General features: G+C 34.4%; 1 protein-coding gene across 1 annotated transcript in view; it reads right to left on the bottom strand.

Annotated features, from left to right (window-relative positions):
* Window positions 1-997: 997 nt before the first annotated feature.
* The window catches only part of LOC149411917 (facilitated trehalose transporter Tret1-like), a 168,242-nt gene continuing 153,846 nt past the window's right edge, over window positions 998-15,393 (bottom strand). Inside the window, exons 4-5 of the mRNA XM_089646476.1 lie at window positions 5,522-5,709; window positions 998-4,552 (exon numbers count right to left, since the gene is read on the bottom strand). Coding sequence (XP_089502602.1) covers window positions 3,521-4,552; window positions 5,522-5,709 — 1,220 coding nt within the window. The 3' untranslated portion in view covers window positions 998-3,520. The remainder of the gene's footprint in view (window positions 4,553-5,521; window positions 5,710-15,393) is intronic.

Below are 15,393 nucleotides of genomic sequence, written 5' to 3'. Positions count from 1 at the left end.
TCCATGCCTTACTTCCATACATCAGAGTAGGTACCAGCACTCCATTGTGGACTGCTAACTTCGCTTGTTTGTACAATTTTCGTCTACCACAATAATTCTAATGACACAATTCTGAATATTTTCAACCGAGTGCTTTGCGATAATTGAATCTCTCAAATATATAATTAAAAAACATTTCCCTGTTCTCTCCGATTCTCTCAGTTCCCTCCAAAAACTTAAATCCAGCCCTATTCTTCTTCGTGATCACTTTGTATGTCTTATTCGAAGCCTCCATTCAAAGCTTTGGAAAAACCGTAACTCTGATTTGGATTTCTGGACATGTTGGCATCGTGGGTAACGATATTGCGGATTCCTTGGCAAAACAAAGAGCACATAACCCTATTTTTACCCTCGTAAATCATATTCCCCTCTCTGATGTTTTTCCATCCTCACAGATAGATCCCGCAATGTTTGGAAAAAGTATTGGCACATTGCTAGTCAATACAAGGGAGCCTGCTATGCCTCAACACAAAGGACTATCCTATCAAAACCGTGGTTTCAACAATTTCCATATTTATCCAAAAAATATTTTTTTTTACTTTTTCGAGAATGAGGATTGGAAATTGTTCTGTTCGATCTTACCTTTTTAAAGTTCGCGTGTTTGACTCCCAGATTGTACATTCTGTTGTCACATATTTTTTGGTTGTCCATCTATGAACAAACGTCCTCTCTTCTATCAAGCCTTGTATAAACTTGCGTTCTCTCTATCCAACATATCATCTCTTCTAATCTTCCATATAATTTTAAAATTACACCAGCATCACATAACTTCCGATCAGAAATGATGTGATTCGATCCTCAATAGTCCACCATCATTAACTACACTAAATAAAAATAAATTTATTTAATTATCTATTATTTATTTATTGGACAATTTGTATAGCGCCGCTTTTGTGACATATCACCTCAGGGGCGCTTTACAGTTGATGCAGGCATTCAAAAATATAAATATTACAAAAATAAAGTGAAATGAAGTTAAATAAAATGAAGTACAGGAACAGATGACACGAAGATAGAAGATGGAGACGCTGCAGCAAGAATCCTAGGTGGTGAAGAAACTGGAACAGCTGCTGCAGCGAAAGAGTTCACCGCGTCCACCAACAGTGCCAGATTGTTATTCATTCATATTTTGAGGATTGGTAGTAATTAAATAATATGTTAAATGTATATATATGACACCAATCTCCCAAGCGGACTGTGTGTAAGAGATTAGGATTGAATAAATAAAATTAAAATAAAACTGGAAATCTGTTCCTACGAAAAATTGCTACATTATTTGTTACATATTTAATTAGAATTTTTTACTAATGAAATACATTTTTTTAATAGAGTTCCTTTATTATTTACAAAATTACAACATACTTAAAATTTGTGACATTTACTTTTGAAAAATAAGTACATATAAAATAAACATTTATTTATTTATGAATTCATGTATATAGATTGAATTCAAACCGAACTCGAAAATCATTACACGTTATTCAGTACAATATTCACATAATTCATTTTAATAAGACAGTTAACAAATGTAATACACACGAATTTGTATTAATTTGTAAAAAGGTAGCGTGACAAAATTAGTTTTTTCCTTTTAAAGGAAAAAGAAGGCTCTTATAATCCTGTAAACGAACTACGATCAAACTGTACGGACTATCGACGCGGCTATGAAATCAAAGGTATGAGTTTGGTGTGTAGGTACATACAGAGTCGAAAATGGGTGCATAGCCTATCTCCTTTGTTTCTATTATCCGTTGTTGACAGTCAATTAGTCAGTTGACAGAATAAATTGTTATTATTGATTAATTAATTTTAAAAGAAATTTTAATATTTTTTTTAACCAACAATTACCAGATTATTTTTTTTCACTTTGGTTTTCATTTACATCCAAAATTTACCGGAAATTTTTTTTTTTTTACTTTTAAACCCAACATTTACCGGTATTTTGGTCCAGTTATTCTAACATTTGGTTTTCATGGCATTAAACGGTATTTTTCTATGGTTTTTGCTTAATATTTTTATTAGTAGTTCCCAGTCGTTTCCATAGAAATTTATATTTTTTTTTTTAATCTTTGTAAATAAAAATTTCTTCTAATAAATATATGAATTTGTCATTCTAAAATACTTCAATATCAAAATAATTGCAATTTAGCACCACAATATAAGATAGTTTTAATAGCAGCCTTTAATAGATAATATAAAATATCGAATTTCTTGACTCAAAAGAAATATAAAATATCGAATTTCTTGACTCAAAAGGAATATAAAATATAGAATTTCTTGACTCATAAGAAATTTAAAATATCTTCGTCAATATACAAAAGATAAAGGCAATTTTTTTCGAAAAATGGTTTAGGTTTAACTGACGTAACGTCTTGGATTAGATTAGACTGTCTTAATGTAATGCAAAACTAAATAAAACAAATGTAGTTATTAAATAACACTATCTAATTATTTATTGATTTTTCGTTATCCGAAAACATCCATTGCATAATAAAAATATTTTTTCAATAACATCTGAAGATATATTATTACATTAAAAAAATTAAACAGCAAAATTGAGGTATCTTTAACACCATAAAAAACATTTTTTTTTAAGACATCTATTTGATATTATGTTTTTTTTTCGTGAATGAATTGATGCAAATCTTTAAAGTGTAAATTAACCCACTTTCCAATATTCGTTTGAGCTGAAACTCGATGTCGATGACAATGCATTTTGTCATCTTTAGGTAGCAATCACGCGTACACATGTGCACGGTAACCGGATAAATCATCACAATGATAATTCATCACATCTTTAAAAAGTTATATAAAGTCATTGAAACTGATGGAACAAAAACTTTATTAACTGGGTTATGTAGGTTAGGTTAGGTTAGGTTAGAAATTTTTTTTATCAATTTTTAATAGTTTGTTGATTTTTCACTGTGTTGAGATATCATGAAACCAATGTGCACATATACGTATTTCTTTGAAATTGAAATACATTACAGCAGATCAAATAAATGTCAGTCCTACCCAATTGGGATTTGGGTCAATTGTTAGCACGATTGATACCAGTCCCTGGAGAGGAAGGTTCAATCCTCAGTCAAACCAAAAATATCCCAAGAGATAGCTCAACTAGCTCGAAAATTGAAAATGGATATATTTTAGTAAAAAACTTAGTTTTTTTCGTGTTGATTTTTATATCCATCCAAACAAACAATTATTATTTTGTTAAACGTAAAATATACTTAAACATATATTTAAAATCAGTCACAATATTCATTTAATATTCTTATTAACTACTATTTACAATATTTTCTTTAGTTCATATTATTTACATTGCACAACATTCATATCAACTAGAAGTTGTTTACTATTTTAAGTATAAATGGCCACGATAGAAAAGGCAAGCTTAATTTTAAACAGAAAATCAAGGCCTTCTAACACATATTCTAAACAATATTTGATATATAAGATTTGCTCGAATATAGTAAAATTATCATCTGTTGATGCAGATAGATTCAATATACTTTGGATCCATTTCGTCCATCTCTTTGCCTTTCGTTTCTGGAACGAAAACTACGACGAAACAAAGTCCGCAAATTGATATTCCGGCATATAACCAGAAAGTTCCGTAAAGACCTAAAGCGTCTTGGAAGTCAACAAAAGTCTTGACGCTTACAAACGCACAAAGATAGCTAAAGGTTGTAGCCAAGGCACTACCAAGACTTCTGAATTCTAGAGGAAACAGCTCTCCGATAAGAAGCCAAGATATAGGACTGATTCCAAGACTGAAAGCTACTGTGAAAACTAAAACGCAAGTCAAAGGTACCCAATCGTATTCCCCTTGCAAACTTGTGGCAACAGCCAAAGTGTGTCTGTACACTTCCTCGTAGTAAATATAAGATCCAAAGCTTGCGAGAGCTAAAGACATTAGCACCCCGCTTGAAATCAGCAATGGCAATCTGCCCACTGTATCAATCAACAATCCAGAAAGACACGAAGCAAATATTTGAACAGCACTCACTGCTATAGCACCAGAATGCGGACTGATGCCTCCAAATGTTTTCCTGAATACAGAAACAGCATAGAAATTGAACGCATGAGCACCAGAAAACCTTTGGAAGAGCATTAATCCACAAGTAATCAAAACAGGTCGAGTCAGTCTAGAAGAGAACAAGCTTTTGCTGAAGTATTGGCGAGTATCCGAAATCCTTTTGCTTGCAAGGATGTTTGTCCTTATTGTTGCTAGTTCTTGTCTGACGTCTGCTTCAGGACCCCTAAGCCACTGGAGCGACTTGGCTGCTTCTTCGTCTTTTCCCCTCAACAGTAGAAAGCTGGGCGTTTCTGGGAGATAAATTATTGACAGGAATAAGGCTATAGGGGCGCAGGCTACAACCAACGCTAGCTGCTGCCAGTCTAGGTATGCTCCGGCAGTAAAGCTGATCAGGATTCCAGTCTGGTTGAGGATCTTCAGCACGGATGAGAGACTGCCTCGGACGTCGGAGCCGGCAATTTCACTAATATAGACCTGTAACAAAATAAAAATTCGATTTAATTAATGAAGGTATGGTTTTAATTTGCTATAGTTATTTATTTATTAATTTAAACGCTCCGATGGGCTTTAACACAATACATATTTTACATAATATGCTACATAAAAATGTCATTCAAGTATCTCTTGAACACAGGCAAAATTATATTAAATGTGTCGATATTTGAGGTGAATTTGTTTCCAAGTGTCTGAAAGCGAGAAATAGGTGCATGTATGTGATAGTTGGTACTAAAGTTATTGTTGCAGAATAATATATTTTACCTAGTTGCTTGAGTAGGTACTCTGTAATCTATGATGTCAGGAGTTCACAACAGTCTACTTTGGAGTGAATAATCTTAAATAAAAAAGTTAGGTAATTTATTTTTCTTCTGTTTTTTAGGGAATGTATTTTTAGTGTATTTAGTAAGAATGTATAGTTTATGCGTTGAATAGGTATGTGTAATTTGAAGTTAAATCGTAAAAAATTGTGCTGCAGACGTTCAATATTTTTTTATGAATCTGATAGTATGATACCACACTATTAAATTGTATTCTAACAAGATGCGTAATAGCGACAGATACACGATTTTCATAACCTGCAATGAGTCGAAGTCTTTGATGGTTCTGATTATAAATCCCAGTGTCTTCATACCTTTGTTAAATATTAGTTGTATGTGATTTAAAAAAATTAATTGAGTGTCAAACATAACTCCAAGGTCCCGAATTTCAAATTATATAATAGATATCCCTTTATAAAGGAAAATATCAAAAATGTTTTTTTTTTAAATAACGTATGTTATCGTATCATGAAAACGTATATAGAAGTTAAGTTGTAAAATAATTCACAAACACTGGATAATTTTCTTCGGTCCATGTCCTTGGAGCATCAATGAATTTGCGCAGGCAATACACAAATAAGAATAATTCTAGTAGCTGTCTGATTCGAGAGTAAAGGGGTATCTTTACCTGAGATACCATGGAGACGATGGCGCACAGGAAACCGGCCACTAACGAAGTGGCTAGAAGCATCTTCACAGAGTCAGCGCACATGGTGAGTAGCCAGCACATGGACAGCGGCAGCGAGATGAACAGCAGCGCCTTGCGTCTGCCTTGACGCATCGCCGCACCACCCACCATCCCCCCGAACAGAGCGCCTGGAGGAGAAGAAAAAAAAGTCATTAGATTCGTATTGACAAGTCCGACCGATGAGCCAGCGGTAATGTGGTGCTGGAGAAAGTACTCAGGATTCCATGGGCAGTTAGGTGCACTAGTATATACAATGGCAGGCTTAGAATTTGTAATCACGGTATGCAGTAGGAAAATGGTGAATACGCCGATATTTTCAAAAATTACCCGTTAGCCCTTTCTGCAAGTTTGAACCAAGTATGGCTGCTAGCTGTAACCGATTTTGGTTGGGATGACCTATACCACATCAAATATATAAATAACCGCGTTATTTATGCACATTACAAACCAATTACTGGATATATAAGATATCCATATTTTTCAAAAAATAAATACAAATAATATTTGGAAAGAAAGAAAGGAAAGAAAGGCAACATAATATAATCATTGTTTGAAAATAGTAAAGTTATACTAATTGAAAGCTGATATACCAACAAATGGCACTAATTGCTACGTTTACTGGCATTGTAGAAAAGCATAGTCTTTTTAAATCGTAGTTCCGTGTTCTTCATAGACACAACGCAAACTAGTCGTCTCTTGCGCAGACATTGTACGTTTTATGTATAGAAGACAGTCAAATTTTTTTAATAGGTATAACGTATAGACGTCATTTAGCATACTTAGTTTCTACCTTTGACAAGTTATAGCGGTGCGGTTGGTGTTATTATATTTATGTTATTTATATTTTTATGCCAAATTATAATAAAGGATGGGCAGTGCTTATGTGCCTTAGACGTCACGCCTACATTCAGGGTATGCTAAGATACTTTGGACACGTTGCTCGTCAAATTGAGAAGACGAACCTGGAGAAACTCATAGGCAATGGCAAAGTGGAAGGCAGGAGAAAAACAAGAAGATCAGAAATTCAAACATCTCAGTATCCAGAACGTTGGTGTCCTTGGCTTTTCGCGCAACGCAGGACCGCGAGTGGTATGAGTAGCACCAGGGATGTTGGAGTGTGTGTAACGACTTCACCAACGAAAAGACTAAAAAAGAAGATTGACAAGTTGTATAGCTTGATTGCTGGGGTATGGAGTGGTGCGTTTTAAAAACTGCCATAAAGATTCGTTATTTTTGACGAATATTACAAATATATCGAAGAATAGAAATAATGGAACCGTGAGACAAAAAAATATATAAGTTCTCATACGAGCTGTGGGCAGCGCACCGATGCGGGTTCAGTTAATAATCAAACCGCGTTTGCAGTAGTTGGTACGGGACGTCGACGATAATTAAAAAAAAAAGACAACGCCGTTATTTAACGCTTTCCGTATAGTGCTATTTTACTGCAATTCTAAAGAATTCATACTATAACCGTGTTCCACGCCCATACCGCGAAACTTTAGAATTTCACGACTTCTCATCGGAGAATGTTTTTTCGATGTAACATTTCTGCGTTATTTTGAGCGACATAATGCGCAATGAATTTTTTGTAAACAATCACTAAACAATTTATTTTTATTTATTGGACAATTTGTATAGCGCCGCTTTTGTGAGATATCACCTCAGGAGTACTTTGCAGTTGATGCAGGTATTACAATGGAGATGGAGACTCTGCAGCAAGAATCGTGGGTGGTGAAGAAACTGGACCGCGTCCACCAACAGTGCCAGCACACAGAGGTTCGTCATCCGTCCAGGTATGTGTCTGCTGATAATAAAGTGCTGACACAATATCCTCTCATAGATACCAGACCTTGGCAGTACCGCTGTGACATTCGACGAAGATAGAGGATGCAGCAAGAATCCTAGGTGGTGAAGAAACTGGACCAGCTGCTGCAGCGAGATAGTCCACTGCGTCCACTTACAGTACCAGCACGAGGTTCGTCATCCGTCCAGGTATGTGTCTGCTGCTAATTAAGTGCTGACACAATATTATCACATAGATAACAGATCTTGGCAGCACCGCTGTGCATTCGGCGAGTCCATCATTCATCTCCATGTAATCCTGTTCCTGGTGCATTGTGCCCGCGATAAAAAGCAAAGGTCGTGTCGATAATAAATTACCCTGGGCTTAGCGAAACACTTGCCAGGGCCTTCAGAGTTTCCGAGAATTTCGTTGAAAACATCTGGCGTACCTACAGTTACCGATCCTCGTCCCAAGTTAAAGATCAGTGAATTTCGAATATTTTTTAGCAAAATTTTCGATTATTCACATTTAACACACTGCACTCTCACATTACTATAAAGTTCTGATTACTGGTTATTAAGTATATTTAAAATGTTGATTGATTGATTTAAAAATAATTTCATATGGATTTTACATCATTTCCCTTGAAAATACTAAAAAAACACAAAGCCAGACGCGTTGGCGGACGCGTCTGGCTACCACAAAGGGCGCTATAATTATTGTCATCCATAACACTACCGTTCCATGAAATGCCATGTGAAACATATGTGTTGCTATTTGTTAACGCTTTTAGATGTAATAATTCAATACATTTATAAAAATATATTCTAAATAAATCATTCTCGTGGTTTTTTTATTTATTTTTTGAGAATCCGTTAAGATTTGTGTGTCCGTGAAAATGTGATATTCACATTTTCACGGACGTTTTTTTCGTAAGCTTACAAAAGGCTTACGAAATATATATGCATCGAAAAAAAACAATAGCCGTTTGAATAAATGCTTAATTTGTAGTTAATGCCGAACTGCGTTAAGAAAAGACGACATAAGACTCTAGTAACGGGAGTTCTACATTCACATTTTATTTATTTCTGATAAACGTATTACTTATTAGAACGGTCTTGGCCTATGGATGTGAGGCGGGAACACTGACAGCAAAGTCTGCGGAACGGCTGGACACCTTCGAAAGAAGGGTACTTCGAAGAATCTTAGGAGCGGTGCGAGAGGGAGAGGCATGGAGAATCCGCCACAATAAGGAGCTATATGACATCTACCAAGCTTCCAGACTCTCTACTCATTTACGGCTCCAAAGACTAAGATGGGCCGGACATGTGCACCGAATGCCAAGCACACGTGTACCAAAGAAGGTTCTAACAGGACACCCGGGAGGCAAACGAAAGGCGGGCAGACCTAGGCTGAGATGGGAGGACGATGTCAGGAAAGATGCCAGAGGACTACTCCATGTTGCAGATTGGAAGACGACGGCCGAGGACAGAGGGCGGTGGAGGCTCATGTTAAAGGAGGCCAAGGCTCGAAATGGGCTGTAGCGCCATTTAAGAAGTAGAAGAAACGTATTACTAAAATCTCAAATGTGTGTAGACTGTTGTGTACATGTTTATAATCGTTTGAATAGAAGTGAGGAGCAAAATACTGCAGTGCGTTCCCATCACATAAGTCGCACAAAATTATTGCAACAAAGTAAATGCAATTTAATCACCTTGTCAGAGAATAGCAGCTGTCTTTGACAACAGTTATGATTCCAAGAAATGTCATAAATTCCACACGAATTAGTTAAAACAACTTTCAAAGGCGAATTATCATAATAATGAAGACGTTTTAGTGTTCAGAAAACTATAAAATGGATCAGTAATGCACGAGGAAGGTGAAAGCTATTTCGGTAAAGCTTTGAAGTTATAACTGCGTAGTGGACAGAAATATTAAAATGAATACATTAACAGTTATAATAAAGTTTGTATATTTATAGTAGAAATAAAGTAACTAGAATTTAATGTTGGGATACTAGCGTACTACCCGTGAAAAAGTAAAATAAAATCTAATTTAAAAAAATAGAAATAAAAAACAAAATAATAAAAATTTTAATGATGAATTAATAATAAATTTAAATTTAAATAATTAAAATTTTAATTTTAAAGATGCAAAAGTCGGTCATTTTGAATACATGTAGAATAACGAAAGATTTTTTAAATATTTATGTTGAGGGATCAGTAGGATTTATAGGCCCTGTTAGAAGTTCTACCGAGCCAAACCCTCTGATATGAAAATATCTGGAGTCGGTGAATTTTTTTCCCATTTGATCTCTGGTGAGTTGACGTGTTGTTGTTCTTGTATTGTTATGTATTTATTTTACTTATATAATGCACTTACATAGTGTTGATTGACTAGCTGATCATTTGTGGAAAAGTGAGTGGAAGGGTTTAATTTTTCCTATGGGGAAGATTTAACCCGGACAACAAAATCGGAAGCATAAAAAAATTGCCATAATTGGCAGAGAATCAAACCCCAGATCGACTGCATGGAAGGTAACTACGAAGACCATTACACCACCAACTTGTCCTACTTCTTTTACAATACACATTCCCATCATATATTCTCCATACACCGAGGGCGTAGTTATAGCATTCACATAAGAGGGTTCGATCCTAAAAGGGGGAATTAATTTAAAAGTTTTTTGGGACCTCTACTTGTACCTACCACCACTTATTATTTACATAACATTAATTAATAATAGATAACATCGAAATTAAGCCCACCGTTGGTAATAAAAAATTAAAAATGAATTTGTACATAAAAAAATATTATAATTGTATTAAGTTGAGAGTTGAGTCTATTGAAGCAATAGACTCAACTCACCACAGATTATGTAAAAACAGACGCAATTTTTTATGTTTGGTCTGCCAACTGTCAAACGACAGCGGTTGATCTAAACACAGTACTACTACTAAAGAAATACAAATCCGTAGTCGATACTGCCCAAAGCGTTTGGGAGTTATCGGCTCTTTCAAAACACGGTCCCTCCATACCACTTCTCCCCTACATAGTAAAGTAAATTAAATTAAGGTGTGTTAGTAACGAAAATTAAATGTGTCTGTCGGTATTGAAGCATATCGAATCAGGGAATATCCAGACATAAATACTTAACTGACACTAAGGCCCGGTTTATCAGTCAGTTCGTATCCTCAGCATCCTCACTCATTTTTAAGCGGGTTAAGTCGACCGGTCAATCCTCGATAAGCAGCAGAATACTTCATTTTTTAGACACCAAGCAGTAACATACATGTCGAATTTGACATTTACGTTAATAACACAGGCCTGCGACCAAATTGCTTTCTTTAAAATAATGGGTGATTCTTATGTATTTTAGTGCGCTGAGTTCAGAAATGCCCCCAGTTTTTTTCCAGCACGTAAGCATTTTCCGCAAAATGTATTTTTCTGCGGGATTGCCTACCTTAAGGCGTATATTTTTGAATATGCCGAAAAAAGTTGTTTTTCCTATTCGGCTTTATAGTTTTATATCAGAAACTATAAAATATGATAAAAAATAGTATATTTAACAGTATTAGTCAGCGTATGAATCATGGAAACCCAGTAGAAAGGTGTCTTGCTTAGTGACTAAGATGGTAAAACCTGGATTTTCCCATTGTCCTATATATACCCCTCGCTGTCCTTCGATTTGTTCATTTCAATTTAAACATTCTTAAAGTGTTTTTCAAAATGTCTTCAAGAGCTTGTGTTAATAATCCTCATAGTTTCTGTTACATTTGTGGCGAACTTTTCGAAGTATTAAGTATTACGGAGTTTATTAAAAAAAGTGTACTTTGCCTATTTTGGTGTGAAGATCGGAGATCAAGAAAAATCTTGGGCCCCTCATGGAGTGTGTTCAGGCTGTGTTGAAGGAATTTGAATTTTGGTCCCATTAGCTCAGTGGTAGAGCGGTGTCCCGGAAAGACAAGGGTCCTGGGTTCGTGTCCTAGATGTGACCGTATTCTTTTCTGATTTTTCTGTTTCAGATTTTCGTTTAAAAATCGCTTATATTGTCTTCAATAATTAAAAAATGGTAAATTAAACTCGCATAAAAATAAACTTCGGTCTTTGAAAATTTGAAAGATCGCGATGACAGAAGATTCGTTTTGCAAAGAAAAAAGAAACACGTTCCTCTATTTAAACCATAGACATTACGTGTAATATCCATAGAATGCTTACGATCTATAAACGGGTTAAGTGCTAAGCTCGACATTCCAACCAAGCCAAGCTTAAAAGCAAGTGATATACCGGGCCTAAGAGCCCTATGAGAAACTAATAAAATTATGAACAAAACATCAATTAATTGAACCAAATTGATATTCCATTTGATTTATTCAAGTGGTTAATAACGTCTGTTTATCATGGTGCATATATAAATATTTATAGACGCTACAAACCATAAAACCTAATTTTGAAGTACCTAACTATACATTATACAAAAAATGGTTTGACTGACGATTGAACCTTACTACCCAGGAACTGAAGTCAACAACTCTACCAAAGTCGTCAATTTTAGTGACAATAGAGTAGGACCGAGGTTTATTAAGAAGTGTGAGGGGCTCTCAACTAGCAAGCCGCAGGTCGCAGGTTCAAATCCTGGAGTGCGCAAGTAAATTTTATTTTATTAATTTGTGTTGTTTCTCAATTTACACATTTAAACTAATTATTCAGATTGATCGATTATAGGGAAGTGAGAGAGTTAATTTCCGCATGCATTCATTACCGAAAACAAAAGTGAAAATCAAAAACAGAAAAATTTAAAAACTGGGTAAAAAATATTACCACAGACCTATTCAAAATCACGGGACATTATGATTGTAGGATCTGTGTAGCTGACAGTATTTATAAACAATTTTCGTCAAAATAATGTTAATTTACTTTAAAACATAATTATATTTTCTTATTATGAAATTGCAAGAAATTAACATTTCAAATGAAAACGGTTAGTAAATTTGAAAGGTCATATCTCAAAAATTTAAACTAAAGAAATATTTTAAAATATGTTTCGAATAACAAAAAAGACAATTTTACCAAAATTTCATAGCATAAAATAAAATGTACTATTTTTTTTAATTTTAAATATATTATTATGTATTTTTAATTTTAAATGTATAATTTTTCTCATTAAATGTATTATGTAGTTTATATTTCATATTATAAAATGAAGGCCTCAGCACGGGCAAGCCACCCAGTGAGGCCTACATTACTGGAAAACTTGAATTGTAAAAAATATTGTACCTAATAAAAAAAAATAAAAAATAAAAAAATTATTAAATAAATTAAATTATTAATATTAACATATTAGAATAAGTTCACGCAGGAATATTTATCTTCACATCACTTCACAAACAACCGAAAATAGCATGTTAGATGTCACGTGAAATGGTTTAAAAAATATATATATAATATATCACATTGCTATCACGTTACTTACCTATTGCGAGTCCAGAGCCAAGAAGTTTATCGCCCAATTCCTTGTTCAAATTGTTAATGAGAAAGCTTCCGGCTTTTATCGAATATCAAACATAGTCTGTTCTAACGGCAAAGATCAAAAGTATTGGAAACCATTTAACTCTCAAGTGGGCCATGATTATGACTATTGCTCTTCATGAAAAATAATTTATAGAACACACGAAAAATCATGTCGTGTAGCAATATACAGGGTTTTCTAATAAGAGATGTTATTTTGAATAGCCCGCTATTTCGGTAGATGTTACTTTTAAAGCTGTCATTTTTTGACATTTGACAAGTAGAAACTACGCAATTAATAAAAATGGAGCGATACATGCTTCAACAACGCATTGAAATTATTAAAATTCACTTGAGTGAATCAAATGCAAATCATCTTGAGTGATGAGGCCCATTTCCACCTCGGTGGCTAAAAGCAAAATTGTCGCATCTGGGGCTCGGAAAACCCAAGAGTTATTGTTGAAAAGCCTCTCTATCTTCAACGTGTGGCTGTTTGGTGCGATTTATGCTCAGGCGGAGTCATTGGACCTTACTTTTTAGAAAATGAGGCTGGAGCAACAGTTACGGTGAATGGATTGCGCTATCGAGATATCATTAATGATTTTTTATGGCCGGAATTGGATGGTATTGATCTGGACAACGTTTACTTTCAACAAGACGGAGCTACGTGCCACACAAGCAACGAAACCATTGATCTTTTACGATTGAATATCAAAATAACACCTCTTATTGGAAAACCCTGTATTATAAGTGCTGAGTATTAAATTAATCAAAACGAACATGCCCAGTTCGCTCATCGCCCGGGCGGGTTCGAGAACACAGTTTCATTGAAGTTAAATAGTATTAAGTAGGTACTTAGGTTTATTAGTTATTATAGCTATATGCGTGGCAAAGCAATATATACACGCACGTGCGTGGGTATTAAATGTGTTGCTTACATTCTGGCTGGAATTACAAAAACGTTCTAAAATTAGAGTTCCGCGGACACGCGTTATAACCGGAATTTTTTTTGCCTTAGACGCATTTTTTGAAATAGTGTGTAGTAAAAAATATTGTGAAAATCATTTTATTGAATTTGACGAACGAATTTTTTTAATTTTTTTTTTATTAGGTACCTACAATATTTTTACAATTCAAGTTTTCCAGTAATGTAGGCCTCACTGGGTGGCTTGCCCGTGCTGAGGCCTTCATTTTATAATATGAAAATATAAACTTCATAATACATTTAAAGAGAAAAATTATACATTTAAAATTTGAAAATAATCTTGTGTGTTTGTGAGTGATGTGTGTTTATATTGGTTTTGTGTGTTACTTGTAGGTTTTATTTTTATTTTATGCAATGAAATTTTGGTTATATTGTCTTTTTTGTTCTTTAATCCATTTTGTAATTTGTGTGTGACTTTATTTTTATTTTCCTCAATTTTAATTTCAAGTTTTAAACTGTTGAAAGCTTTTATTGCATGGTATTGGTAGTGTCTTTGTCCAAAGCTTGAATTTACTGTCGGAGTTTTTATGTTTTCTTTGTGCGCTTGTCTAACTCGTCTGTTAGTGTTATTTTGTGTATGTTGAAATTTATTTTTTTTTGTCAAAAATGTATTTTAGTAGTGTTTTAACGTATAATTGGCGTTTATCTAGTACGTCACAGCTGTTGAATATTTGGTCTGTATCAGTCAGTCTATGTTTTTTTAGTATTACTTTTAAGATTGGTTTCTGTGCGGTTTCTATGTAACTGATAGCCGAGTTTGTTGCCCCTCCCCAAGCGATAATTCCATATTCTATTATTGATTGGCAAAGTGCAAAATAAATTGTTTTCAATTGTTTTATTTTATATATGTTTCTTATGTTTAGGAAAGTGTGTATTGTTTTGAGAAGTTTATTTGTGATTTGTTTAATTTGAGGTATCCATCTAAGGTTATGGTCAGTTACGATTCCTACATACTTTATTTGTTCTGTTTTTTCTAGAGGAGGGCAATCGCAGATGTTGGTGTTTAAACATTCGTGTATTTTTATGGTGTTTGTGTTGTTTTTTGGCTGTCCCGTGCTATTTATACTGAATGTTGTGAATTTCGTCTTTGATATGTTAAGTAAAACTGTGTCATCAGCATAGCTAAATAAGTTATGTATTAACGTTTATTGATTGATGTTTCGAAAAATCTTATTTAGACCATTTTTTTTTAAAGTTAAATTTTTTATTATACTGAACGTGTCTAGTTTCAGTTGAGCGAGAGAAGCGAATTTCTGTTTTAACTCGGACGTTTTGCATTTCATCTGTCTGTAAATTTGTCTGTTACAGTGGTTCATTAAAGATTAGGTATATTTTAAGACTTCCCCATTTGAATTTTTTTCAAATCTACTGGCCGGCCGGTGACCGAGTTGAAATCACGTTTGGGTCCCACCCAGGCGTAATGTGTTCAATTCCTCGGCTGGCTAAGTCCTCCATCACAACACAAGCAACATTTTCAGCTTACTGTGGTGGTAGTAGGAGATTTTCAAATATTGTCAGGTTATTTGTAACCCG

Source organism: Hesperophylax consimilis, chromosome 24 (assembly GCF_061612785.1).
Source record: "Hesperophylax consimilis isolate HC1 chromosome 24, BYU_Hcon_1.0, whole genome shotgun sequence".
Lineage (NCBI taxonomy): Eukaryota > Metazoa > Arthropoda > Insecta > Trichoptera > Limnephilidae > Hesperophylax > Hesperophylax consimilis.
The sequence above is the reverse complement of the archived record's forward strand: the minus strand, read 5'-3'. Positions and strand labels throughout refer to the sequence as shown.